Source organism: Fistularia commersonii, chromosome 22, assembly GCF_037954325.1.
Source record: "Fistularia commersonii isolate RoL2024-O1a breed Wild chromosome 22, RoL_Fcom_v1.0, whole genome shotgun sequence".
Taxonomy (NCBI): domain Eukaryota; kingdom Metazoa; phylum Chordata; class Actinopteri; order Syngnathiformes; family Fistulariidae; genus Fistularia; species Fistularia commersonii.
In genome coordinates, this window is record NC_141305.1 from 9,054,300 (window position 1) to 9,081,746 (window position 27,447).

Consider the following 27,447-nt stretch of genomic DNA (forward strand, 5'->3'; position numbering starts at 1 on the left):
ACCCGGATATAACAATGAACCCAAATAAGTTTTGCTTAAAAACGAAATATGAAACAAGCATAGCTTAATACTATGCAATATATAACTTTATATTGCACAGATGAAAAATCATGTTTTCTGCCTCGGTAGCAGGGTGCCAGTATTAGCATAAGGTTGCTATGACTACTGTACACAGAGGAGAAGGCGTTTATGGATACTGTTATGATTTTCATGCCAAAACACTAGCAGAAAAGTCTGGGATTTGTAGAATTAGCGGTACATGGACTGTAGACTCAAGCTCTAATAGTCATTTGGTATGGCTTTGCGGGCAAAATATAATTACAGTGCGGAAATTTGGCCCGCGGGCCAGAGTTTGACACTCATGCCTTATGGTTTGGAGAAAGCGGCAGTGAGGAAAATACAGGAAGCAGAAATGAAGATGTTGAGGTTCCCTTTGCAAGGGAAGAGGATGGATAGGCTCGGGAATGAGTCCATCAGAGGGACGGCACGTGTTAGATGTTTAGATGTTTGAGACTGTATAAGACTGAGATGGTTGAGTTATCTGCAGAGGAGGGATCGTGAATATACTGGTCGGCGGATGCTGGGGTTGGAGCTGCCGGGCAGGAGGTCTGAGGACGACCAAAGAGAAGATTTATGGATGTAGTGAAAGATTACATGAGGGAAGTTGGTCTGGGAGAAGTGGATACGGAGAATAGGGTTAGAAGGAGAAAGTTGATTCGCTGTGGCGACCCCTGAAGGGAAAAGCGGATAGCAAAAGAAGAAAATCCATTATCTATACCAGGTGGTCCCTAACCTCCGGGCCGCGGACCGGTACCGGTCCATGGAACAATTGGTGCCAGGCCGCACAATTATTTCCGTTGGATTTATTATCTGAGTCTGAACAAGCTTTAGTTTGACAAATCTTTAATTTTGAAAAATTACCGGAATCTCTTTGTTACATCTCGGTCACTTGAGCACCGAAAATGTAACCCACAAGCTAGCAAAATGAGTTAAAAAGAGACGTCAGACGGAAAGTTTCTTTTCAAAAGGGAAAAGGTGGATCCACACATTATAGTTCACATATATCCAGATTATTATAGTCGCAATATAAACAATCTACATGTACCGCACCCACCCCCGGTCCCTGGTAAAATTGTCAAGCGTTGATAAGCGTTGTCTGCGCTGATAAAAACGTCGGGGACCACTGATCTATACCGCTTATCCTGCACTCAGGGGGCGCTGGCGCCTATCCCGGCTTTCACTTGACGAGTGGCATGGTTACCCCGGATATCAGTCAATCGCAGGGCCACATATAGGGAATAAAACAACAATTCACTCATCTGGGCAACTTTGGGTCTCAAGTTAACCTGCCGCATGTTTTTGGAATGTTGGAAGAAATTCATGCAGACACTGGGAGAACTTACAAGCTCCACACAGAAAGGCTCGCGTTGTAACCAAACCAGGGTGCTTCTTGTTGTGAGACTGAAGCGCTGATCATAAGGCCACCGTACCGCCTTCAAATATAAGTTTTCATTCATTCTCCAGTATTCATCACTTTATATAGATCTGTCTATGTCCTTTAGGGATGTTATGGCAGCAGCGGTTTGGCGTGAGTTGACTCCTGCACCATCTTCCAGCAATGCACTCCAGCTGCTCCCAAGGGACTGGAGTAGATATACAACTGACATCATATGTTCTGGATGGATTGCAGGGGTCTCTCCTTACTTGGATACCTGTGACTCATGACCCCAATCGTCAAGACCGAAGCGTAGAAACGCTTTTATAGCGCAGCTTCATTTTCATCACGATATATCAGTGCAGCTGCATCACTGCTGACGCTTCCATTATCCACCTGTCTGGTTCAAGCTCCTTCTTAATCAAGACTCAAAGGATGAGAAAATGTCTTGCACCCCAAATTTCTGCTGCTGGGAGAAGACTGACCTCTGACCTCTGACTTGCAGGATGTTCTTCGTCCATGACAACCTCAAACATCTGAAATGGACGATCTGATCAACCCGATGGTGAACCGTGGTTGTCAATCAGCTGAGAACAGACAGATCCCTGACATCAGGGACAGAGAATGTGTTCAATACTTACAGTTCTTCTGTTCTCCGATAAAGATCAAATCTTCAAAGCTTTACTGAAAGATTTGATGATCTCAGTATATCTGCTGGCAACGATGTTCTTTTTGGCCTGTGTGGCGCAACAGCATTGTAGGCTCGTTTGGCATGACTGTGGCCAACAACAACTATTGTTCATTAAACAGACGTTTTATCATCAACCGGTGACTAAAACGCTACAATTTGTTGATGGGTTAATAATATGATGGGTTAATGTCACTAATGTTGTGTTGTAAATGTGATGAAAAAAGTAGATTTCTTTCCTTTGGGTACAAGTGAAAAAAGAGCTGCCTTCTTTTTTTTTTTTTTTTAATTGACTTGATGTTTTAGAGCGCTAACAAGTGTAGATTAGGTGAAAAAAGAAAGGTAAACGAGGAGGAAAAAATAAATTAAATTGAATTTGATTTTGAACAGCTTTACTGAAAACTCGCAGCTTATTTTCGGTGATCGATTAATGCCGCCTTGGGGTGGTCGGCGTGAACGCGCACCGTAATGGTCAGATCATAACTGGGTCCCCGAAACTACGATCAGATACTCAGGTGACAGATTTACGAAGTTTGACTTCCGAGTCGGGATTCCCGGCACATATCCTAGATGGATTCGGGTCGATCGAGACATCAGACATCTGACCGGCCGCCCGCCGATCCACCGCCATTTTGCGTTGGTCCCGCGTGGTGCGTTTAACCGACCACCGTCGATTTGCCCTCATCTTGTCCCCGCACGCCTCGGCGTGATGAGGATCGCATCAGATGGATCTGCGTTTAAGGGAAACCGTGCACCGCCTGCACGACACGCACACAAGTCATTGGAAAAACGATCATCCATCCATCCATCCATCCAGCCATCCATCCATCCATCGATCGTCTGCACTCAGAGTGGCGGGGATGCTGGAGCCTTTCCCGGCTGTCATCGGGCGAGAGGCGGGGTACAACCCCGGACGGGACGCCTGGTCAATCTCAGGGTCACATATTTAGACAAATAATAATTCAGTTAGTCATTCTGGGCATTTTTCCCAATTTGGAGAACGGTCATTAAAAAATACATCCATAAAGTGAAAACATAAATCCTCTAAAACGTCCGTATTGTACACGTCCAACTTACATGTGTTCATTAACAAATTCAGTGCAGAAACACTTTTAAAAATCCAAGGGCAAAAACGTTTTATATATCTCAAATCTCATGTAGAAAACGAAAAAAAAAACACTTTTTAAGAGACTTAAAAGTTGTTTTTATAACCAGACGACAGTAATAAATACATAGAAATGGTCACAAAGTGAGGGGAAGTACAAAATGAATGAATTTGGTTACGTAAATCAGTACATTTCAAAATCTATATGTACAATTGATGTTTTACTCTGGCATTTAAATGTGTAAATGTACAGTGAACATGTGGCATAACGAATGTCACTGAGAATGCTCTGAGAATAACAAGTGACTATTTCTATTCTAATCCAGATGGATTGTGTTCTAGCATGTAGTTCCATCAGTTTGATGCCAGCATCCATGTATTTCCCGACTGGGACGGGATCATTTTCAAACAATAAAAAAATTAAATATTTCCTACCGAGTGGTTCATGTACCACAAAAGTGATAAAAACAGTCATTGACGTCCTATAACCCTGTCATTTTGAGACGGATCAAAAGTGGAGCACAGTGCCATATATTCAGTTGTATTTCTGATTCGGGGCACTGAAGGAAGATTTCACTCCGCTTTCACAGAAGGACTTGTTTGATAATTTTTTTTTTTTTTCCGTTTTAAACACTTATGTGTTTTGGAGCTGAATAAGAATTCATCCGTGAACATTTGCGCGCCCCCCCCATCCCCCACTATTAACATGGCTTTGGAGTGACTCGCTGTGGGACAATGAGGACAGGATTACAGCATTCTGTAGTGTGTTGGGGGTGGGGGTCCCATCACAGATTGCGAAATGTGCATTGTTCGCCACTGCTGTGTTAAGATCCTAATGGCGGAACTGTCTAAGGGGCACGACTGATTTGTAAAACCGACTATCTAAACAAAGCAAATTGTCTGCATTGAACTGACGTCGAACAAAAGTTCATGTTTATGGCAATGAGATAAAAACATTTACAGACTGTCACATGAGCTTCTTATCTAGAAGTGAAATTTCTTTCTCCAGTTTCCTCATTTTAAGTGCTCTGTAGGCCATCTCTTGGTCACGATTCTCAATTTCCTTTTTGAGGTAGGAACAGTAAAGGGTCCTTAAGTCGTCCGTTGGTACCTGCAAAAATAAACAACACACACACACTGACATATGTCGCCGTCTTTCCTGGTCACCACAGTCGACTTAAAATCCCACCTGCAAACTTCGGCCAATTGCCGCGGTGTGGGATGAACTTGGCGTCTCGGGGAGGTTTCTGTGGCACACATCCTGCAAAATATATGGGTTGTTACAGAGCAAGTAAAAAAGCAAAAAGCGCAAAAATGTTTGCGTAAAAAGCGCAAAATGCTTCTGGTCAAAAAATGCTCACCCTCTCTATATTAGTGTCACTGATGTCGGTCTCGTCGCTGCTCAAGCTCTCTGGTTCAGTCTTGGTTACAGGCAGAAGGAGAACCGGGTGACCTGACACTTCAGAAATAGAGAGGAAGAGAAATAAGAAATTCTAACATTAAAAGTTTTTTTTTTTTTTCTTAGCAGGTGATTGTTGTCCTTCAAAAAAGGAAAAAAAAAATTATTACAAACAAATTGGGCAACATGGAACAAACACAGAAAACAGGTTTTTTATATTTGATTAAATAATTTTATACATAAAAAAATGTCAGATCCATTTCTCATTCACTGATTTTCTTAGGCATTTTTTTGTAGACTAGGTCATTTTCCAACAACTTTTTATTTTTTATTTTTTAAATAACTTAAAAGATGGTCGTGAAAACATATGATGAACTTTCGTTTGTATGCATTTCAGGTTACGTCCACTGAGAGGCACAGTGAGCCCACGGATCCTGTGACGAAGCCCACCTACCACTTATAAAAGAGCTCTCGGATCCGGTCAGCGGCTCGATGCAGGTGCCTCCGGGGATGACCTCCACCCTCAAGGTGTTGTCTTTGTGATGCAGCTCGTCCTCCTCCGCAGAGGTCACCGACAGGTTGACCGACCCACCCTCATTTCTCATCACCTCGGCTCTTCTTCTTTTCGCTGCATGGAGGCAGATTAAGCTTCATCACTCCTCAGACATTCAGCAGCTGGCACACCTTGAGCTGTGAGAAGGCTACCTGTTTGCACAATGTTTTTATGTTTGACTTTCACTTGCTGCCAAGTCCTTTTGTAGCCACTGTCAGAAACCCTGAGAGGGGGGAAAAAAAAATGCACGCGCGATTATAGTATTTGCAAAGGATGAACATGAACTGACATATTTCAGCAAAACGTATAGAATAAAAATTACTCACTACTTCAATTTTTACACCTGGTCAATGCAAAAAGATACATTAAAACCAAAAGGTTCAAAAGCCCCCATCGAACTATGGATATGTGGTTTAGAACAAAACTGAGCTGTCCAAGACATTTGCTTAGATATGAGGGGTCACACATCAGACACACAACACAAATAACGTTGATGTGTCTTTATTATAATTCGTGGATGATTAATTCAATTTCTGGTAACACGCAAAAAAAATGATTTTGCAGATGTTGCCACTGCGCTTTAATCCATTAATACTTTGTTGGTAAGTATTAGGATCATGACTGTTTTATTCAATACTTGGCTGTTTTTTTTGTAATTTCTATTAAATTTCTATTAAATTGTTAAATTAAATCTATCTAAATTGTTGTAAATTAAAGGGCATCAAAAAAAAAAATCTCACGCTGAAAAAATGATTCATGGTTTTGAAAACAATCAAGTCAATTGGCTGATTTTTCTATTAAAATTAAAAAAAAAAAGAAAAGAAAAGCCACAATGCAATACCAGCTCAAAATGTTAGAAAACATAAAATATTCCCAGCCCTTATCGTGTCACCAGTTTTAGACTCTTTCTAAATATGTACGTCGATCACTCCATTTAGTCTCTTATCTTTACGAGACATTTTGTAAAATGTTTTTCAGGTTGGATCATTTGGAGGTGCCCGACCACAGGGTTGGAACCCTAAATAACAAAAAGGGGCGGCTTTGTCGTTTAAAAGTTACCACATTTGTTTTTTTCAACACATATTCTACCAATACGCCAGTTATCAAAACACATGAAAACGTTTCAGTCACATTGGAGATGCTCCTTCAAATGTAGTGATCCGTGTTAAAAATCCTGAGGAATTACCTGATTATATTCAGATATATCATGTAAACGGCATTGGCACCAGTTCGAGTTATGAATCCTAACTACTCCGATGAACCTTTTTTTCTTACTCATTTATTTTTTCGGCAATTCTCTGCCAGGCTTCCTCTCTGAGTTTAGAAGCACTAGTAGTGTTGGACTTGGCAGTTAGAATCTCCCTCTCTTCTTCATACAACTTCAGGATGAGGTCTTGCTCTCTGGAGCTGAAAAAGTGCGCCCTCTCCTGCTTTTTCATCGTCTGGAAATCTACGACACACACACACACACACACACACACACACACACAGAGAGCGGCGGGTGTATCAGTGTAAGGCCGTGGAAGTGTGGCCTCTCCTCACTAGGTGAGATGTGTCACGGATGTCCTCACCTGTGTCAGAGTTCATGAGCTGCGAGCGAGAGTTCGGTGCGCGACTGCTTTCCCCTGGCTGCAAGCGGGTACGCGCAGTTATCCGAGATGTTCAAATGCTAGATTTAGTAATCAAAAGGTGATCCGCGATCGTGGAGTGGAATGATGCAGAGCTGCGTGAGCGCGTCGGGGGTGACCGCGGTGGGCGTCCCGACGTGACTTGAGGCGCGCTTAAATGGAGAAACGAGTAAGAAGGTGGGGGGAAGCAGTCAGATGGACAACAACCAGCTTTGTAAACCCAGAATTTTCTAATTCGGCTTAAGGCGCGTTCACGACGGGGGCGGAGTCTGTATCATAGACACGATCACGTGTACCAAATTCAGAGCATCGCTAGAATCGCGCCAGCCATTGTTCTCCGCGGTGGCGTCTACTTCCTGGATCAATCAATGTATTGATAAGAGACACAAGTGCGAAGCAATGATTGTTGTTTGGGGGGGTGAACACTTTTTTTTAAATTATTTTTTTATTGATTTTTATCTATTTATTTTTTTTACTTGTGTCTAACTTTTTAAAATATAACTTTATAAAGTATAAACAGACAAAACATAAACAATCATGACTATTCCGGGGTGCGTCATCTGCGTCGTAGTGCAGCGGAGGCGCAGGTGGAGGCAAGGTCGTCGGTGACGCCTTTGCCACTAGAGGGCGGCGGTGGTGCCACTGCAACTTGGCTGAACGACACTGGGTTAGTTTTGGTGTCATACACCGGTTTCTGTTCGCCAAAGCACGCCAGAAACGGTTCTTTTTATTTTCAGTGCCATCCACATATACATCTACAGCAAATGCATTCCTTATTAACCCGTAAAACAACCCCCCCCCCCAAGGTTTCCTTGCCAACCCAAGTTCCAACAGTATGAATGTCTCTACTGTTTGTAAAATGCCTTAAAAGAATAGGCAGATGACATACAGTACCTTAATACGAACAGCAGCTCAATATGGCTATTGCACTTTTGTTTCTCAACGCACAGCTGCTTAAAAGACTGTGCAAATACACCAATTTTAAGACAAGTCTGGTACAGCTACCTTTGCTGTACAGGACTGTCTCAGAAAATTAGAATATTGTCATAAAGTTCATTATCTTCTGTAATGCAATTACAAAAACAAAAATGTCATACATTCTGGATTCATTACAAATCATCTGAAATATTGCAAGGCTTTTATTATTTTAATATTGCTGATTATGGCTTACATCTTAAGGAAACTCAAAAATCCTATCTCAAAATATTAGAATATCGTGAAAAAATTGCATCACAGAAGATAAAGAACTTTATCACAATATTCTAATTTTCTGACAGTCCTGTATTTGGGCCAATTTTTTTTTAATTTTTTTTACACGATCCTCTCATAAATACATGACATTAATTGTATGGGTAAATATTTTCAGGATAGTGAAATTTGTCCCCCAATGACTACCAGTACAGAATAACTGGCTGTGCAAGGTCATCTGAATTGAAAGGTGAAAGATGCGCTCCAACGTTACAAAAATGTTAACTTGAGCAGTAGGGATGAGGCAAATCTTGACAAAGTCATGTTGATTTGAAATAAATAGGGCGGGTGTGACTGATCTGATAATGGACCAAAGTACATGGTCACTGTATTTCATGAGACATGAAGGTCCTGGATTTATACATTTTAAAAAAGTTTCCACTTGAAAGCACATTCAAACCTGGATGACACACACAACAAAACAAAGATTAATGAAGTAGGTTAAGTTTCTTTATTTCTGTTAACACAGATTCAATTGACAGTTTAAATTGCTTAATGTTCCAGAGCTGTTGGTTCAGGTGCCCAGTGTTGAGGGCACAGTGATAAAGAGTAAAATGGAGAGAGTAAACAGAAAGAATGTGGTTGAGTTTAAAACAAATCTAACAGGAGTGCTGGTCCCATCCCCAGCTGTAAGGTCTGCAGCTTTACTCATCGTGCCCCTCATAGCCATCTGGAAGGGCATTCAAATGTGGGTTGTGGAAAAGGGATTTGTTACCATCTCCCCACGGGAAACGCTGTTAAGAATAAAAAATGAAATGCATCATTTAGTAAGAACACCGCCTCATTTGGTAATTATGTTGTTGAAATAGACTGAAATCCAACCTTGCTGCGGATGCGGAGGTGGGTATAAGGGACAAACTCTGGCTGCTCGTGGCTGTGATTCTGCTCTTTAAGGAAGGTGTTCAACATGCAAACACCTACACCCGGTAGGGCAACCACAAATGACAGGATCTTCCATGTTTTGGCTGGAAAACAACAACATTGTGATGTGTAAAGCAAAACAATTAGGGATCCAACTTCAGGCATTTTCAGTACAACAGAATCATAGACGCATGAACCCCACCCCTCCTTTCGATACAGGTTAAAAGAACAGACTAGATTTGTTTTTAAAAACATAACATAACCCATCCTTAATCTGGATGCAACCTATCACAAAAAAAGATATTTTGATTTCCTTACTAGTATAGAATTTAAAAAAAGAAAAGTGTGCCAAATCTGTGCAAGTTTTCTTATATTTCAGTTTGGATTTCGCACAAGAAACTTCTAAACAATCTCGTTTAACACATCAACAATTTCCAATATTGGCCTTCCGCAGTAAACATTGAGACATTTAAAACTGACAATCCTTGCTTTCGATCGCGTAACTTCTGTTTTAATTCAAAAATCTAATTGATAGCTTTAGATAATTATTTTGTTTGAGTTCAGGTGTCAGATGTCCGAATTGTGATTCCGCAATCTTCCCTAAACAGTTTCTTCGATAGACGAAACGAGGTTTCGGAGGAGCGGTGTTGATGATCTTTCGTGAAGCTTAAGGGACGTGGGTGCGTGACCCGGCTTCACGAACAATTAAAAATTAAGCAGACATCTCAAACTGAAATATCTACAGTAATCGGAAAAGGGTCATCGAAGAATTTGACTGGATATGGGAAGCGGTTTCTGACATGCTTTCCGCATTAGAGTGGTAAGCTAACGCTCTTGCTAGCACTGCTACAGTTAGCCAGGCAAGGTCACTGTAAATGTACACAAAGAGGACAATCGATGCAATGCAAGATATGTTCAGTAGTGATGGCACATTCACCTGCCTGCTCGCCGTGGGCGCCGGCAACAGCAGAAAGCTGGCGCCTGGTCTGGGCCAAAGACGAGCGCAGTAACATTTGGGATAAGCGTCTAACCGTAGCCATCTTCCTGTCTTCACTGACGAGTGACGACACCGGAAACCAGAAACCGGAAACAGGAAACGGCTTGTACTTGGCCGATAAATGGAGGAAACACATCGTACTGCGTCACCAAGCGGCGTGGGTGTAGTAATACAACGCTTGTTTCCATCGCAATCTGTAAACTGATTTAACGTTTACAAGCGTGAACAAAGCCTTGTTTCAAGTAATAATTTAAGATATAATCATCAGGTTAAAACCCTTTTATCGACTCTGTAGTCATAGTGTCTTCTTTAAAATTCACCTTTTCCCTGAGTAAAGAGGTTGTTTTCAAAGTCATTGGAAAAGAGGTGAGTCCATTAAGAAAATACAACCTCAAAGTGGAAGATTTGAATCACAAGAATGACAGAAAAATAACTGGAAATGAGAAAAAGATGACCTAACATGTACCAAGCACTACAATAATGAGGAGTAATCTAATCATCAGTATGTTGTCAAAAATTGCCTGAGAATTAGGTGTCAAAACTTTTTTCTATGACACAGGATTTATCTTTTTCATGACTGAATTCATATAAATCAGAGTCGGTGTTTAAATACTCTGCAAAGACCGTATGTGTTAAGTGTTTTTCTTTAAACGGGGGGCAACTTTTTGTGATCTCACGGTCAGAGTCCAACCGAAGAACAGACGATTTTTCTGTTTGATGAAGGTAAATGATGAATGCTCACTCCAGCGGTAGGTCCCTTCTTTAAAACAATTATTATTATTTCATTATTGTTGTCATTCTGTAAACATGAATAAAAAAAACTTGTTTGTGCGACTTCTGACGGTGCTAAAAAAGTTTTTTTTAAGAACTATTCACTGATTACTGTATCATCTATTTCAATCTAGCAATTCTGCTCAAGTTATATGCTTATTGTAACGCACTTCATAATGGAGAACATAACATAGCCCTTCTTGAGTAAAGTCTTTACATCTAACCATTTTTGTGCTAAAAACAAACAATGGGATTTTAGCTGTCTTCGCCATGTGTTTCGAAATGTGCCCGCTAGAAATGTTTGGTTTTATTTGGAGAAATACAGCTAGGAAAAATGAAAATTCAAAAAGTGATAGTGAAGGGCATTAACTGCCTTTAAAATCCCCTGTTAGCAATGGATTCTCAGTACCACCACTTTGGTTCTTCCGACGAGACCTCTGTGCATGCACAGCACAGCCTGACTCCTCAAACAGGTAAAACACACATTTGTCTTTCGATTCAATCTTTCCAAATAGTAGTTTAAACAGGGAAAAGAATTCCTTTCAATGTCTTCAGGCATGAGGAGGATAATGGTGTATTGTCTGTATGGCATGTTGGTTCTGCTGCTGTTCATCCTAGTGATGGTAACTGGAGTACAATGTAAGACTTTAAAACTATTTCCACTACTATTGTTTTTCATACTTTTTGTCTCATATTACTGATCCAGTTGTATGTTGACTCCTTCCTAAAGTTACCAAGTTGAACAAGGAAATCATAAACGTCAAAATTCACCTGGAGAGACTAAGCCAATTCTCTGTACTCTCCAAGTCAGGCAAGAATGGAAATGCTTCCATGTCTATTCAATGATCCAGCCATTTAATGTCAACCCTCTGTGAAACATAATTATTTTTGTGGTTCTCTTAATAAAGACGTACCCCCGAAAGACGTCTATTTAAAAGAACAAATCCCAGTTAGAGGTACAATTAAAATTTCAATAAAATCTTCATTCAATTTCCGTTCCTGTCCGTGCATTTAACCGGATCTGCATGACAACAGGGTCATGCAAGGAAGGATGGGTGTCTTTCCAGAGCAACTGCTACCTGTTGTCCACCAACGTTGTCACCTGGAGTAAAGCAGAGGAGCTGTGCCAAACGGATGGAGGACACCTCTTGGTTCTGAACAACGTGGAGGAACTCGTGAGTCTGAGCATGAATTCAATTTTTGGACTTGTGGGAGAAGTTGTCCCTTCACTCTGCTCATACTTGTTAAAAGTAACCAAAATAAAATCAATTTTATCTTTGGCAAAGAGAACTCAGCGATCCTCAGTTTAATCGCAGACCTCACCTTTAAATTTATATTTTCTATGGCCAAAATTAATGTTTGTTTTTATATTGGAAGAGAATGTTTTATTCCTTATTTTTCTCATAATACTTAGCCCCAAAAGAATCCTTTCAATATTTTCAGATTTTTAAATAAGATCCCACAAATCTTGAGGTGATCAATATTGCTGGTTTTTTTTTCATATAACGTAATTTCACATTAGCATCACACACACACACACACACACACACACACACACACACACACACACACACCAAAATAAACCGATACTTGCTGTGCCTTTCATTTCCTGTAGGACTACCTGTCGCAAATTTCTGTAATCAGATATGATTACTGGATTGGACTTGTGGAGCGAGAGCATGAGGGTCATTGGAGTTGGGTGGATGGAACTGACTTCAGTTCAACACAAAGGTAAGAGAGGCCAAAATGACATAAGCACAATTCAGTTCTTGGAAAGTCACCCCTCTCCTCTTTTGCCTTTGCGTGTGTGTGTTCAGGTTCTGGGATGAGGGTCAGCCTGATGACTGGGACTACAGAGAAAACGGAGAGGATTGCGGGCAGCTGCATTCCACTCCAAAGCGCAAACGCAGGCTGTGGAACGATGCCGACTGTATGATGTTATACAGATACATCTGTGAAATGAAAGCCTGAATCCCTCTGAGCTGCTGACAGTGTAAAAGAGAACACACATCACTTTATAATTATACAACAATATTTTGCTTATTTAGATCTCCTCAGACAATAAAATAGTTCTCTTTGGTGTTGGTTCCTGATTTCTGTGCTTCAGTTTATTCGCAGTGGTCAGTGGGAAGGAGGTCCTGTATTCCTGAGCAAAGCACGCGGTTACTTTCTTGTCACTGTCAGATGAATGACCAAGAAGAATAAAGGAGTAAAAGAGAACGAAACACGAGAACAGAAAAGAACCTGGCCCTTGATCCGACTAATCGAACGACCAAGAGATTCCTCATGTGTTGTCGTATCATTGCTAACACACATTGGAAACAGCAATTTCTGGTCTGATGACGTAAACTGCCAAGTGATTCAAAGTAGGCACTATCGAACATACATTTTTAAAATTCAGTTTCGAGTTTGACAAACAACATGTGTGCCTATGTTGCAAGGCTTCACTGTAGCACCAGGCAGGATCTATAACACACACACACACACACACACACACACACACACACACACACACACACACACACACACACACACACAACACACACACACACACACAAAACCAAGGCCTTGTTGAAGAAAGTATTTTTTTACAAGGTTTCATCTTGTGACTTCCTTTGAGGTTGAAAGTCAGGTGTTTATCAATTGATATGGTTAAAACTTTTCTTAATGCGTGATTCCCATCCCATCACTTATCCCCTAGAAATACTACAAAGGCCATTTATGTCTAAAATAGCCGGTCATTGAGACACTTTTGAAATAATTTGCTTCAGTGAAAAGGACACTGAAGAACAAGATTAGAATGTGAAGAGGATCCTTGTCTATATTTTTTCAATAATCAAACCTGAAGTTGGTGGTGCTTGAAGTAATTGTAATGTGACAGCCAGTAAGGCAAATCTCCTAGTCCAGGTTATATGGTAAACCTGAGGGATGATTTGCCAAAATACTGAGGGTTATCAGATGATAGGCTGCCCCTTTAGATTTCAAATCACCATTTGTGTTGGGAAATATGGATTCTAAGTTGGCTATATAACTAGTGTCATATCCAAAATAAACCAGTGAGTGTTTGGCCTAACCGTAGTACTCATTTTTTCACCGCTTAGTTTCCCTGAGATCCATATCTGGCCCAGGAAGAAAGCATATGTGTGGCTGCTAAAACTGATATGATAAATAATCTCAAAAGGTTAAAGCTATTGGTTAAACCGTGCAGAATCCTGTACACTTTCCATGACTCTGCCATGAAGTGTAAGCAGGTGATTTGGACTTTGTCCTTATCTATGATATGTCACCTGACTCTTACTGCAGGCCAGAGAGAGGTGTTTAAATTACAAAAACAAAGAATATAGAAGTGAATTCATATAAATTGGTAGGGTATGCTGTATAAATTTGACCGACACACTTGTATCAGATTGGTAAGTGTTGCACATGTTCAGGAATCAGAGTCAGTGCCGTAAATTGTGTGGTAGGCGAACATATCTAACTATAAAAAAAGGATGGAAACAAATTGGAATGGGAGGACATTTATTAACAGGGGTAAAACAGTATGAGATTTAAAGTGACTACAAAGAGAAAAAAATGTGTGTGAGTGTGCCTGATCTCTGGTGGTTCATTTTACATGTAAGTGGAAAAGGCTGACTTATCTGTAGGTCTACAGTTAAACACTTAACATAAAATCTTATTTCACATCAAATCTGAAATGGATTAGCTTTCTAATCCAGAGTTAAATCACTACAAGTCTTATAAGTGTTTGAAAAGAGAGACTGCCAGTTCAGTGTTTTCAGACCCTGTGTGAGACGTTTGGCTGTGAATGGGTTATGAGTGGCTTTTCACAGACAGGGTTGTTTGCTGTACCTTTACATTTGATTGAACTTTGGGACAAAGTTCCTGAATAACAGTCCACTGGAAGAACGAGTCTAAACCTCATGACCTTAAGCAATTTCCCCCTGGAGATCAATAAAGTATTCTGATTTTGACCTTGACAGCCCCATACCTAGATCCAACATTAGGTAACCCTATACTAGGTTTGTGGAAGACACTGCATTTTAAGCACCTTAATCTCTTTAGTTTAGAGCTTTTTTATATTAATAAACGGTCTTGATGCTGCCAAAATAGAAGCTTAAATAATTTTGATTTTTCCCAGCAATATATATCGAAAACCTATTCATAATGCCTTTTTTTCTTCTTTTTTTTTGAGGTATCAATTAAATATAATGATGTCAAAAATAACATTTGTAATTACAGACCAGTAATAACTAAATGTTGAATCTTTTTTCTCTTCTCAGAATAAAAAGTGTGGCTCTCCTGTAAATTATCTCCTATTCCTGTCAAATTGGATATAATTTCTTGAAAATACATTCTCTGAGGTGGCCCATGATATTAAAACAAATAAATGTAAAGATATCAAGTATTAAGTCCACAGTACGCCTGTCAAGTTTGTGCAAAGAATTAAAGTCACGAATCAGACGTGAAAGAGACTGAACTATGAGACATACTATGCAATCTATGAAATAGGAATGCAGCAAGTGCTTACTCTTGCAGGCTATGACGCTGAAGAAGAAGAGGAACAGGAAGTGAGTTAGTATCATTTCATGCTCGAAATCTTGAGTGTCAAGCTTAAAACTTATACGTCCTTCTGGCCGTTTTCTCTGCCATCTGTCAGGCAGGTTTACTGCACACATGATGTAAGACATTATGTAAAGCTCATATGTGAATGGAGTTTGTGTGGAGTCACTGTCAGTGAAAAAATTAAAAACACTTTAATTTACATGTACAAACATGTCATGTGAGATGTAAATGGTTATTTATTTAGTGAAATTATGTTAAATATGACTTCTTTTGTTAAGAAAGATTATTGGCAGTATTGCAATGTTGAGAGACGTGGGAACTCTGGCAAGTGTTTGCTATTTACACAGCTGAGTGTAGGAAACTTGTTTTAATTACAAGGAAATGTCACAACATAGTACACAGGGAACGGAAAAAACGTAACACACCTACAAAATATTGACTAAGAAATGGGAAAGCAAACTGCTGCTTAGCACATGAGGAAGCAGTGCAGGAATCTAAAACATTACATTGGCAACCAGCAGCAAAAAGTCAGTGGATCAAGAGTTGAGAATGATATCACATCCACGGTAAAAACAAATAAGGCTTTGTTCAAAAATGAACAGCTGATCTGCTGTGACATTTCACTGCTCGACAGCAGGAATGAGTCTTATTTACCGGAGAGAGACTTAATTAAACGAGCGGAACGAGACGCAAACTTTCGGTCTCACTGTTTAAATATTTGAACACCATTACGATGTAACTGTGACAGGAATGCCAATACTACTGTCTGCATCCACAGACTTATATGCTTTCTTTGGCGGTATTCCCAAGTGTAAATTCAAGGCATTAAAATGAACATTGAGACGAACGTAGTTCTTAAAACTCAAATATCCAGCCACTCTGAGAGCAACACCCACATGTTTCCTCTTATCTCCTCTTTTTTCTCCCCTTGGGGCCTTTATAAGAGAAAGCTCTGCTGAATTAGACTGCTTCTCTCCGTGCAGCCATGAATCTGACAAGTCCTCCGCTGCTGCTTCTCCTTCTAAGTGGTAAGAGATCTTTTTTTCTTAACATAAAAGGTACCGTCGGTCGGTTCGATAAATGCATTTCTTGTGGGGAATATGGATTTCCACGTCTTCCTCTTTATTGACTGGTTCGCTTGTCCCAAATAGCTTATGTGGTAAGTGGTGCACTGCTGCCCAGGGCCTTGTGGCAATTCGGGAAGATGATCCAGTGCACTCAGCCGGGCGTCAACCCTCTGAACTACAACGACTATGGCTGCTGGTGCGGCTTTGGAGGAATAGGAACACCTGTGGATGAAGTGGACAAGTAAGAGAACACCCTTTATTTTTAATGTAGGACCCATCGATATACTGGTAATTGTCAAACATCATATTTAGTCATATTTAGTGTTAAGGAGTTTTTACAGGAAAAAATATAATTCACTGTGTGAACTTGTAGGCAGCGATTATTGTCTGGTCATTTTTTATCAGTCTGTTTTGCTTCCTCGAAATAGCAGGGGAAAATTGTATTGGTAAAATAGCAATTTGTCACCTTAAAAATCATAATGAATCACTTCATAACAGCTATATGTTACCAAATAATTTGTGGGGGAAATTCCAGAAAATTAGGATATTAAAAATTAAAAAGAGGCATCATATCTTTTTAAAATACTGATAGACCAGTGATTTAAGCCATTCTGGACCAGAAGAGCACGAGACGATGTCATATATCATGCTGCGTATAAATATTTCATGACTCCACATCTGATTGTCACAATTGACCTTTTTCGCCATATCACGTGTTGAAACATCCTTAATATTGTGTCGTATTATGAATTATATTATATATTATGTTATTAATTATTGATATTAATTCATGATACTGTGGTATCATCATATGATTATATTATAGAGTTGTGCTACTTCTTTTGTGCACTCAGGTGCTGTTATGCTCATGATAAATGCTATGAAAGAAGCAGAAAGACACCCGGCTGCACATCAATTTCACAACTCCCCTACGTTCTGGTCTACGAATTTACCTGCTCCAATCAGGAGGTGACCTGCTCAGGTGAGACCTTGATGTGTTTGCCACCTGTTTTCAACTCACTTTGACTCTCAATGGTAGACTTTATTGATTTGGATCTTATATATTCCACTTCTTGATGTTAAAGTTGCATTTATCCAACATTGATAATTTGGTAGTTGAAAATGTATAGAGCCAGCATGTGGTATTACCATATCAAAACAAATCAGAGATGGTTGTAGCTGTACTATTTTAATATGAAATCAATAAATCAGAATCAGAATCACTTTAATGATAATGTGCAGAGGATTTTTCTCTTGGAATAACAGCGCTCTGTTTAGAAATGAGAAAAACAAGAAAGAAGAGAAAAGTAAAATTTTAAATAATTAAATGTCAAAATATGCTTGAAAATTTAAATGGGATAAATATATACACAGTAAGAAAACATTCCTTTGGGAATGATGGGTGATGGGAGACCGAGAGGATTTGTTGAGGAAAATACACTCAAGTCCCTGTTTTCTGTCCTTACATTATCTTTATCAGCCCTGTAGTATGAAGGTATGAACTTTTTGATTACAAAAGGAGAAAAAAAAACAGTAAATCACCAAATAAGTTAATATAAATGGCATTAAAATGGAGTCTTTCTGTAAATTATTACCGGTAAATATAATACAAATATTTCTGTTTCTTACTGCCTTCTCACCTTTGTGTGGAACTTTGATACTGCAGATAGTATTCATGCAGCAGCAGAGTATTGAAATCAAACATTGTGGGCCAGAGTTTGATTCCTAACAGGAAATGAAATACAAAAAGAGCCTGTATGAATTGCGGAGCATCTCCCGATTGGAAGAGAAAGCGGAATATTCCTTCATTCAACACCGGTGGACTCATTTCATATCTTGGCTGTGTTTCTCTGCAGCCTCCAATGACAAGTGCCAGGCGGCCGTGTGTGAGTGTGACAGGGTGGCGGCTCACTGCTTTGCTCAGGCCACATTTAACCCAGCGAACAAGAACCTGGATCCCAAAGTCCACTGTGTCAACTGAGACGTGTCACCAAAAGCAACAGAGAAGCACTTCGACATGGAAAAAGGAATAAAGTTGCTATCTGGATTTATGCTATCATGTTTGTGTCGCAGATGTTGCCTCATGTGACTTTTTTTTTCTATATTTGTCTGTACTTATTCATACATCAGAATGTAGGCTTTTGCTCGTTGGGCATTGTTTTGGGGGATTTGGGAAGGAAAATTGAGCAGGATTCACCTTTATAAATACTAGCATGGATCGTGGGACAAATAACGGTTCAGCTCTGCATTGCAGCATCATGTTTTTCCCCTGACCTCCATCACAGATTGCTCAACTTCCTGGTTAAAGACTACTGGGATAAAAGAAATAAAGGATGACTTGTTCTCATCAACAGTTGAACTGGGCAGCAAATTCTTCTGACCTACAGTAATACAGGAAATGCCTGCAATATATAGAGAAGTAAATACAAATAAAAAAAAAGGTGTATACAGGAACAATGGTGGAAAGAATGTATTTTAGAGATCAGTGTGGTAAATTTGTGAGATTAAAGATGCAAATCATGGAAAATTAAAACTCCGAACACACACACAGCAGTTGGGTGAGTTATGGCTGCAGCAGAGCAACAAAATCAAAAAAATACTTTTCTATAAGATTTGGAAATAATTAAATAGCATCTGGTGATTTCAGGCCAGAACCCCCATCGAGGGGCGGGTATTAGAACTGTTCGGAAGAAACCTATGACAGAGTTTCCTTTATTTATGACATTTTTTTGTAGATTTGATACATAGTCTAACAAATTTGGAGGTTGTGTCAACAAAATCTATGAATTTCAAAATATCCAACCTCTTTCCTGAAAATATATACGGTACGTCAATGCCCTCAAAATCCAACCTTTTCCTATTTATACAGCTTGCTGATTGTGTTTGTATTTTTTTACAGTCTGTATGGTGTCATCAATTTTAGACTTTTAGAGAGAGAAGAAAAGCAGAAGAGTCTTTGACATTAATATGTGACATTTATTCTGAATTTAAGAAACACAGAAGAAATATCAAAAATACACATTTCAAAGAACAGAGACGAGATCCAGGAATTATGGATTAAATTGGCTTGTAGAGAAGAGTGGTCACATACTTCTTTTTGTATCTGTGTGTGGCACTGAGAACCATCACACCATCCTGCAACACAATGTAAAGCACAGCACTTAATGTACAGTATGTGTAAGGATTTGAACCAAGCAGTGAAAAGTATTTTATCGATATCTAATTAGCAAAAACTTGGTCGATAACTGTGTTCCTACGCTGCATGAGAGGAAGAACTGTATGGACTTTTTTTTTAAATTTCATCTGCATTAGACGTTGCCTAAGCAAATATTATGACATGGGATGATAGTTATATTTAAATGGCACAGAATCACATGTATCTCATGACAGTTTACATGGAAAGCAGGTCTGGAACACACTCCTTAAAATGATACCAGAAATTCAAATTTCCCCCATGAGGAAGCACTTGGTTGAAAGTGATGAGGGAAAAACTGCCCTTTACTGGGGAGAAACCCTGGACCGATCCAAGCTCAAAGCGGGCGGCCCTCTGTTTCGACCAGTTGAGGCAGAAAGAGAAGGACTAAGAAAGGACAGAGGGATAGAAAACGAGAGTGTGATAGAAACAGGAGGGTCTAAGAGATGCCATGTGGGTGTTTGTTACCTTGATGGAGAGGGCGTACAGGTGATTGAGCATCACATGGTTAGGCTCTGGGAGGAGTGTCGGGTCACACTAATCGAAAAGAAAAGACAGTAACTGCATGAACGGCGCAAAGTCTTAAAACGTGCTTATGTCGCAGCTTAGAGATCCCGTCTTACAGAAATCCCTGTGTCCTTGTTGAGTAACACCTGCAGCAGGTGTGGAGGTAAGATGGGTGGATGTTGAATCTTGTCTTCTGACTTGAGGACATATGGGTCTTGCTGGTAGGGGCCAGGGGGAGAACTTGATAAGTCTGTGAAAAAAAACGATAAAAAAAATAATAGAAGCAGCAACTGTGTCATTTGCATCTCAGAGATCCTCGATTTAATCACCCTGATATGGAAAATGGAAGAGAGGATGGACAGACATTTATAGGAAAACAAACGCAGTCATACACTATATGGCCAAAAGTATTCACTCCGCTGCCTTGACTCGCATATGAACTTAAGTGACATCCCATTCCCAATCCAAAGGTTTAATAACATGTCAATCCACCCTTTGCAGCTATAACAGCGTCAACTCTTCTGGGACGGCCATCCAAAAGGTTCAGGAGTGTGTTTAAAGGAATTTTTGACCAGTCTTCCAGAAGCGCATTTGTGAGGTCACACACCGATATAGGACGAGAAGACCTGGCTCTCAATCTTTGCTCAAATTCATCCTGAAGGTGTTCTATTCATCTTGAAAGACTCTGTGCAGGCCAGTCAAGTTCATCCACAGCAGACTCTTGTCATCCATGACTTTATGGACCATGCTTTGTGCACTGGTGCACAGTCATGTTGGGAAAGGAAGTGGCCAGCTCCAAACTGTTCCCACAAATGTCTTGGTATACTGAAGCTTTCAGAATTCTTTTCACTGGAACTAAGGGGCCGAGCCCGGCTCCTGAAAAACAACCCCGCACCACAATCCCCCCTCCACCAAACTTCACACTTGGCACAATGCAGTCAGACAAGTACCGTCGTCCTGGCAACCGCTAAACCCAGACTCGTCCATCAGATTGCCAGATGTAGAAGCGCGATTCATTACTCCGGAGAGTGCGTCTCCACTGCTCCAAAGTCCAGTAGCGGCGTGCTTTACACCACTGCGTCCGACTGCATTGCACTTGGTGATGTGTGGCTTGGATGCAGCTGCTCGGCCATGGAAACCCATTCTATGAAGCTCTCTGCTCTCTCTCCTTGAGCTAATCTGAAGGCCACGTGAAGTTTGAAGGTCTGTAGCTACTGACTCTGCAGAAAGTTGGTAACCTCTTTGCACTGTACGCCTCAGCATCCGCGTTCCCCGCTCCGTCAGTTTATGAGGCCGACCACTTCGTGGCTGAGTTGCTGTCGTTCCCAAACACTTCCATGTTCTTATAATACAGCTGACAGTTGACTGTGGAATATTTAGGAGCGAGGAACTTTCACAACTGGATTCTTTGCACAGGTGGCATCCTATCACAGTTCCACGGTGGAATTCACTGCGCTCCAAATGCTTGTAAAAACAGTCTGCATGCTTTGGTGCTTGATTTTATACACCTGTGGCCATGGAAGTGATTGAAACACCTGATTCCGATTATTTTTATGGGTGAGCGAAAACTTTTGGCCATTGAGTGTATATTCAAATTTAAAATAAAGTCAAGAGAGGGGATTAATACCCGAGATGTCGGCAGATTCCTGCGAGTCAAGCCTGAGGGCATCGAAAACTTCAAAGTCTGTCCTCTTCACTTGGATCACATTATTAATTGTTCCGGTTTTTGACGTCATCACCGCCTGATGGGACGATTGATGGGATAAAAGGAAGAAACAGGAAAATAGGAATAAACAAGAGCCAGGAGAAACAGGAATAAATTGAAGGCACATTATAGAAGAAGACAAATCATAACCATTGAACTCCTCTCACCCCTGTTGGATCCAAGAGCCATTGCCCATCTACGCAGAACTTGTACTGGTGCTCCCCCTCAGGTAGGTCCATGATTGCCACAAAGTTGTTTTTACTGAATTTCAGAGGAAACAAATGGGATCTTTTACGTACAATTTGGCACCGGGCATGCAATTTGTTTAGTGGCACAGCAGAGACTACCTTCTGTTGAGGGGGATCTTGGTGGCCCAGTTGTTGAAAGAACCAGACACAAAGACCTCTTTGGCGCCCCCGGACCATCTGAACACAGTGGGTCTGGCCTGCGTTGGAAACTTGCTGTCACTCTCCAGATCCTGCTGCCAGGCCAGAAATTCCTGCTCTTCCTGCGGAGCCTGGAGAGCATTATAGCAATGTGTTGGTGCCATCGCAATGGGAGTTTCAGAGGCTCCCACCCAAGGCCGGGGTCAGGACAGCGTAGGGCCCCAGACTGAAGGAACCCACGCACTCAGTTCACATGCAATACTTCCATTGGCCAGTAGGATCAAACATTACCAAAAAACACAGGTTTCAGATGTCTAACCCACTTTCATTCTCAATTTCAGAAATGTCTTATTTTTTGCAGCTTGTAATTTAATATTTATCTGCCTTTGATGAGAATTTTAGGTCTTTATTCCCTTTTTCCAAGATGACGGTGGAAGACGGCAGCCTGTCGCAGCAGCGCCTACTATCTTTACCTCTATCTCTTTACTTTCTTGACTTATCTATACTGCTCAAAAAAATAAAGGGAACACTTGAACAACACAATGTAACTCCAAGTCAATCACACTTCTGTGAAATCATAGTGTCCACTCAGGAAGCAACACAGATTCATTTTGACTTGTTTTAAGGACACTACATCAAAGTTGGATGAGCCTGGAGTTTGTTTTTACACTTTAATTTTGAGTGTGATTCCTAATCCAGACCTCCATGGGTTAATACATTTGATTTCCATTGATCATTTTTGTGTGATTTTGTTGTCAGCACATTCAACTGTGTAAAGAGCAAAGTATTTCATAAGAATATTTCATTCATTTAGATCTAGGATGTGTTTTTTAAGTGTTTCCTTTATTTTTTTGAGCAGTGTATTTACCTATCCACTCTTCTCTTGCGGGTGGGACTATATACTGTTTCTCTGGTGCACGGAGTTGTTTACCACAGTGTTCCCCCTACCAAAACTAAGAAAAATGATAAAATACACCCAGGAAGAACTTCTCCAACGCATCCCAGAGGAGCTATGGCGGAGCACCTGTTGGGGGAGAAAAGCCGGCGTGATGGTGAAAGAGTGGATCTAGAGAGACAGGCGATGCAAACCCTTCCTGCCCGCAGTCATCATGCGGAATGTGAGGTCGCTTGCCAGCAAATCTGACGAACTGGCAGCCCTCGTCGACAGCCAGCATGTCTACAGGGGATGTAGCATGCTGTGGTTCACAGAGACCTGGCGACAGGTGAACATACGGCAGTATCGATCCGGCTTCACGCTGAACCGTGTGGACCAGGGGAGGCAGAGCGGCAAGAAGAGAAGAGGCCGCTTGCCGTCTATGTTAACAAGTAATTGTGCGAACCTGGTCATATCAACGTGAAGGTCTCTGTGTGCACCCCTAATGTGGAGTTCATGGCGGTAGAACTTCGCCCCTACTGCCTCCCGCGTGAGTTTTCACACTCCATCCTGGTGCTCTTTTACTGTCTGTTCCTCTGTCTGCGGGTAAGCCGGCGCCAGTGACGTCATCCACTGGGCGATCGCGGACCTGCAGACGCGCCACTCCAGCTGGTCAGCAGGGACTTCAACCAGGTCCCCCTCGCTCCCGCTCTCTCCACCTTCACCCAATATGTAGACTGTGCAACGAGAAGGAATAAAACACTGGACCTCCTGTATGTCAACGTGAGGGATGCATACAACTCTTCCCCTCTTCCCCCTTTGGGCAACTCGGACCATAACCCGGTACTCCTGGACACCGCCTACACAGCGATGGTGAAGCGTAGGCGGCCAGCACCAGGTCTGAGAAGATCTGGTCCGAACCACAGAGGAGACGTTACAAAAGTGCTTCGATGTCACCGACTGGAGTCTTTTTGTAAAAGACTTCGGTGACGACATTGAGGGCCTCTCCGGTTGCATAACAGACAACATCAAATTCTGTGAGGACAACATAGTCCTGTCAAGAGAGGTCAGTTGTTTCAATAACAACAAAACGGAAAGAGGCAAAACTCAACTATAAGGAGAAAGTTGAGTCCAAGATGGAGCAGAGCAAAACAGGGGAGATTTATAGGGAGGAGAGGAAGAGGACAGGCTGTGGGAAAACCCCACCTGGAGCCAGAGGCGGCCCTGAATGTGCTGCGGAGCTAAACCTTTTCGTCAATAGGACTGAAAATAATTTATCATTTATTAATCCTGTGTGGGGAAATTTGCTCTCTGCAATTAACCCATCATGGATGAACCATGAGCAGTCGGCTGCCTAGGAGCAGTTAGGGGTTCAGTATCTTGATCAAACAACACTTAAACACACTAGGAGGCGGGAATCGAACCAAGAATGCTCGGTTCGACCCCCACACACCTTTGCTGAATGTTCTGCTCCCCCCCCCTTCACCCATCAATAAAGTTTATCTTATCTTATCTTACTTGTATATTTTTAAACTTATTTTTTGGTTAATTTGTTAGTTGAACTTTAGACTTCTGTCTTTGTCACTCTGTTCCATATCCCTGGTCTGACTTTTACATGGAATTTTGAAAATAAGGAATTTTTGTAATAAAGAAAAATTGTAAATCATTCATTATTTTACATAGTACCATCGTCAAAAAATAGTAGATAAGAGAGGAGGCAAGGAGGAGTGTGATGTGAGGCAACGGATATTTTTACAAAGACGAGACACCACCGTCTCGGTGCCGTTATTTCGAGACATATCAAATAATGGCGGTACCGTTGCATGTCTGTTACTGACCACTGCATCTCTTTTCTCTGTAGCTCTTATCTGATTCATTTCAGTGTGACATTTCATACTTGTGGGCTGTTTATCATGGCTGAACGGTCGTTTTGTCAGCCAATGTTACTGTTGATACATGAATCTCGATTGTCTCTTTATCAACTCTTGGTATATTCAAACATCATTCTATGATTGCTGCAACAGAGCAGCTGGTTCCAGAGCCTGAGACATGACGCAGAAAGTAATAAACTAATAAATGCCAGGGAAACAATTCACCGAGGGTGACTTCCATTTTTCTACAGAGATCTCGATATAGCAAGAAGTTTATAGACCAGTAGTGGATGTATTGGAACCTGTAGTTGGTGTGTGTGTGTGTGTGTGTGTGTGTGTGTGTGTGTGTGCGGTTCTGCATGGTTTGCACAACCCGATCTATTCATTTTCTATGTGTATGGGTAGCTTTTGTGAAAAATCTTAATTCACCTACTTTCAAAATTCGTATTCTTCTTAATAATTTGGTTTTCTTTATTGCTATCTGTGTAACTGACTTCAACGTCTTCTACTCTGATTTATTCCAGAAGCGTATAAGATTATTATATCCCTTCTGGTTGAACATACCCAAAACATTAGCCGCTTGGTTCCTGTTCAGACAGGAAAACGTGGCTGAAATGCGTTAAATGATAAATGACTACTTTTCCATTGTGACGGCTCCGTCTCATGTTTCTTTTGTGCATCATCACCCAAGTAGGGATGAGAGTTCAGCTGAGGACACACCTGCACTATGTGGCAGCTTCCTCTCCCCTCGCATTTTAAGGAACAAAAGCATCCCTCATCATTGAAGTCAAATGCCCAGCATAGAACATTCAGTTCATATTACTGAATCTATGAATGTAAAGCTGTAGATATTGTCTTATTTCCTGAGTGTTTTTGTTGGATAACTTGATGAAGAGCAGGTCTTAACTTTATCCCCAATGACAGTTGAAGAGACCTAACATTGCATTTACAATAAAAACAGCAAACAAAATAATAAATACAAATTCAAGATATTTCACTTTACGTGTAACAGCTGTACTCAAAAGTGTCCGGGAAAGTTATAACAGTTCTGTTTTATAGTGTGTTATATTTATCTGGGCTTATTTCACGGTCATATTATCAGTGTGTCGTTTTTTAGAAGTAATTATTTGGATACAGGAATTATTTGGAGCTACACAACAGTTTTTTGACAGAGTCTGGTCTTGTAATTGTTATGGAAAAATTGAATAATTTTGGCACGTTCACCAGACCCACTGTAAACAGTGGGTCATTACCCTGCTAAAAATTTAAAATTGAAACAATTTTTTTTTGCAATCTCTAATTTTTTGTCGCACGTCAATTTTTGCAGCGGGTCAATGGCCATCTTCGTTCGAATCATTTTTGCCACCACGGAAATCCGATCCACGGTTCAATTTGTGTCGATCAAAAGTGCAATCGTATAATTTTTGTTTAGTTTTCGAGAAGAAAAAATGGTTTCTTTGAGATTTTAAGGCTTAAAAAAAAAAAAAAAAAAAAAAAAAAAAGCTATACCTCTTAAAAAAGTTACAGGAAAAAAATGACAGTGAGTGCTTGAAGAAAGCAGTGCACTTTCACATGCACGACACGCGTGAATATGCCCTACCTTTGGATCCCTCAGCAAAATGTCGGCGTCTTCGGTGCTGTCCAGCAGGATGTTGGCATGGGCCTCCTTCCCACCTTGCTGTCCATCCCGGTATGACCTTTCACCCTGACCCCCGCCGGCCCTGTCGCTGTTGCTGTTCCCCATTCTGAAGGGATGGAACACATGCACGATCAGTGCACGTCCATGGATCCCCTAAAAAAACCCTTCAGTTATACCGGGACTGACCACCAGAGGGGCCTTGAGGGATCCTGGTTTTCCACGCAGAGGAAAACCAAACAGAACTGTGCTGCATTCAAAGACACGCAAACAAACAGTAGGAAGTTGACAAACACATCATGCGGTTATAATAAAACACGACACCCACCTAAATTTTAAAGTCTCGGATCATCGGTGTGTGAAAGCGCAGGGTGGAAAAAGTCAGGCGATCTTGATCCGTTTCCGTCTTTTTTTCTGAAGTGTTTTCTTCTTCTTTCCTTCGATTTGAAGAAAACCCGTCAAACGTACCGACCTTTAGATCTCCGTTTCATATGCAAGCGTCCGTGTTTTACATGAACTTTAGTACAACTCGTGGAAAAAGGAAAAAAAAAAAACACACTTTCACACTTCTTCCGCCTCCAACCGCCTGGAGGTTTGACGCGTTAAAGGGCGAATCCGTTCAAAACGATCACGTCGATCGATCCAATCGTTTGTTTTTCTTCAACCGTTGGAGCCCGTTCACGTCTCGCCACGGGCGGATGTGGGTTGGTAAGACACCGTGGGCGAGATCGAACCGGGAACCCCTTGTCCCACAATGCACCACGGCGCGGACACGCGTGGAAAAAAGGAGGAGGGATGAAATCGTCGGAAGACAAAGGGAAGTGGGAATGGAGAACAAGAAAAGCGCACGTACTTTTACTCCACACGCTTATCTGAAGTTAATTATTGAGGGAACGCTTTAATTTTGAAGATAATATTCGTACATTTTGTGAAGAAAACGTTGAAACTACTGACCATATA

At 41.0% G+C, this 27,447-nt stretch overlaps 5 protein-coding genes across 7 annotated transcripts; 2 read left to right on the plus strand and 3 right to left on the minus strand.

The window, feature by feature from the left end:
- Positions 1-3,383: 3,383 nt before the first annotated feature.
- Positions 3,384-7,027, minus strand: LOC147221633 (uncharacterized). Of its 2 annotated transcripts, XM_086169808.1 has the most exons (7): positions 6,752-7,027; positions 6,456-6,630; positions 5,333-5,403; positions 5,082-5,255; positions 4,590-4,687; positions 4,418-4,489; positions 3,384-4,339 (listed from the first exon to the last, which is right to left on the minus strand). In XM_086169808.1, exons 1-7 carry the CDS (start codon positions 6,765-6,767, stop codon positions 4,196-4,198), a joined length of 750 nt encoding a protein of 249 aa, XP_086025934.1. In that variant the 5' UTR covers positions 6,768-7,027; the 3' UTR covers positions 3,384-4,195. The 2 variants fall into 2 exon arrangements, with proteins under 2 accessions (XP_086025934.1, XP_086025935.1); XM_086169809.1 differs by lacking the exon at positions 6,752-7,027 and having other exon boundaries at positions 6,367-6,538.
- A 1,466-nt stretch (positions 7,028-8,493) lies between these two features.
- cox6a1 (cytochrome c oxidase subunit 6A1) lies at positions 8,494-9,995 on the minus strand. The gene is made up of 3 exons (XM_086169606.1): positions 9,855-9,995; positions 8,879-9,021; positions 8,494-8,790 (listed from the first exon to the last, which is right to left on the minus strand). Exons 1-3 carry the CDS (start codon positions 9,955-9,957, stop codon positions 8,701-8,703), a joined length of 336 nt encoding a protein of 111 aa, XP_086025732.1. The 5' UTR covers positions 9,958-9,995; the 3' UTR covers positions 8,494-8,700.
- A 603-nt stretch (positions 9,996-10,598) lies between these two features.
- asgrl1 (asialoglycoprotein receptor-like 1) lies at positions 10,599-12,778 on the plus strand. Its single transcript, XM_086169705.1, has 8 exons — positions 10,599-10,663; positions 11,078-11,158; positions 11,241-11,324; positions 11,416-11,496; positions 11,594-11,641; positions 11,721-11,860; positions 12,301-12,416; positions 12,503-12,778. The coding sequence occupies exons 1-8, from the start codon at positions 10,642-10,644 to the stop codon at positions 12,654-12,656; spliced, it is 726 nt and encodes a 241-aa protein (XP_086025831.1). The 5' UTR covers positions 10,599-10,641; the 3' UTR covers positions 12,657-12,778.
- A 3,344-nt stretch (positions 12,779-16,122) lies between these two features.
- pla2g1b (phospholipase A2, group IB (pancreas)) lies at positions 16,123-19,145 on the plus strand. 2 transcript variants are annotated; one of them, XM_086169414.1, is made up of 5 exons: positions 16,123-16,276; positions 16,400-16,556; positions 17,170-17,297; positions 18,172-18,245; positions 18,412-19,145. In XM_086169414.1, exons 1-5 carry the CDS (start codon positions 16,234-16,236, stop codon positions 18,499-18,501), a joined length of 492 nt encoding a protein of 163 aa, XP_086025540.1. In that variant the 5' UTR covers positions 16,123-16,233; the 3' UTR covers positions 18,502-19,145. The 2 variants fall into 2 exon arrangements, with proteins under 2 accessions (XP_086025540.1, XP_086025541.1); XM_086169415.1 differs by having other exon boundaries at positions 16,173-16,276; positions 18,172-19,115.
- A 125-nt stretch (positions 19,146-19,270) lies between these two features.
- Positions 19,271-27,256, minus strand: prkab1b (protein kinase, AMP-activated, beta 1 non-catalytic subunit, b). Its single transcript, XM_086169413.1, has 8 exons — positions 26,816-27,256; positions 26,452-26,596; positions 22,068-22,237; positions 21,888-21,981; positions 21,643-21,757; positions 20,132-20,265; positions 19,977-20,045; positions 19,271-19,450 (listed from the first exon to the last, which is right to left on the minus strand). The coding sequence occupies exons 2-8, from the start codon at positions 26,593-26,595 to the stop codon at positions 19,373-19,375; spliced, it is 804 nt and encodes a 267-aa protein (XP_086025539.1). The 5' UTR covers position 26,596; positions 26,816-27,256; the 3' UTR covers positions 19,271-19,372.
- Positions 27,257-27,447: the final 191 nt, after the last annotated feature.

Bases quoted from the DNA above. Each gene is read 5' to 3' on its own strand.
- LOC147221633 (XM_086169808.1), bottom strand. The intron at 4,490-4,589 runs GTGAGCATTTTT...TATATTTTGCAG, and splicing joins GTGACACTAATATAGAGAGG to GATGTGTGCCACAGAAACCT. The intron at 4,340-4,417 runs GTGGGATTTTAA...TTATTTTTGCAG, and splicing joins CAATTGGCCGAAGTTTGCAG to GTACCAACGGACGACTTAAG.
- cox6a1 (XM_086169606.1), bottom strand. From the start codon at position 9,957: ATGGCTACGGTTAGACGCTTATCCCAAATGTTACTGCGCTCGTCTTTG. The intron at 9,022-9,854 runs GTGAATGTGCCA...GTTGTTTTCCAG, and splicing joins CGCCCACGGCGAGCAGGCAG to CCAAAACATGGAAGATCCTG. The intron at 8,791-8,878 runs GTTGGATTTCAG...TATTCTTAACAG, and splicing joins ACCTCCGCATCCGCAGCAAG to CGTTTCCCGTGGGGAGATGG.
- asgrl1 (XM_086169705.1), top strand. From the start codon at position 10,642: ATGATGAATGCTCACTCCAGCG. The intron at 11,325-11,415 runs GTAAGACTTTAA...TCCTTCCTAAAG, and splicing joins GATGGTAACTGGAGTACAAT to TTACCAAGTTGAACAAGGAA. The intron at 12,417-12,502 runs GTAAGAGAGGCC...GTGTGTGTTCAG, and splicing joins GACTTCAGTTCAACACAAAG to GTTCTGGGATGAGGGTCAGC.
- pla2g1b (XM_086169414.1), top strand. From the start codon at position 16,234: ATGAATCTGACAAGTCCTCCGCTGCTGCTTCTCCTTCTAAGTG. The intron at 16,277-16,399 runs GTAAGAGATCTT...TGTCCCAAATAG, and splicing joins GCTGCTTCTCCTTCTAAGTG to CTTATGTGGTAAGTGGTGCA. The intron at 16,557-17,169 runs GTAAGAGAACAC...TTGTGCACTCAG, and splicing joins CCTGTGGATGAAGTGGACAA to GTGCTGTTATGCTCATGATA.
- prkab1b (XM_086169413.1), bottom strand. From the start codon at position 26,595: ATGGGGAACAGCAACAGCGACAGGGCCGGCGGGGGTCAGGGTGAAAGG. The intron at 22,238-26,451 runs GTAGGGCATATT...AATGCTCTCCAG, and splicing joins TTTTGCTGAGGGATCCAAAG to GCTCCGCAGGAAGAGCAGGA. The intron at 21,982-22,067 runs GTAGTCTCTGCT...TCTGAAATTCAG, and splicing joins AAGATCCCCCTCAACAGAAG to TAAAAACAACTTTGTGGCAA.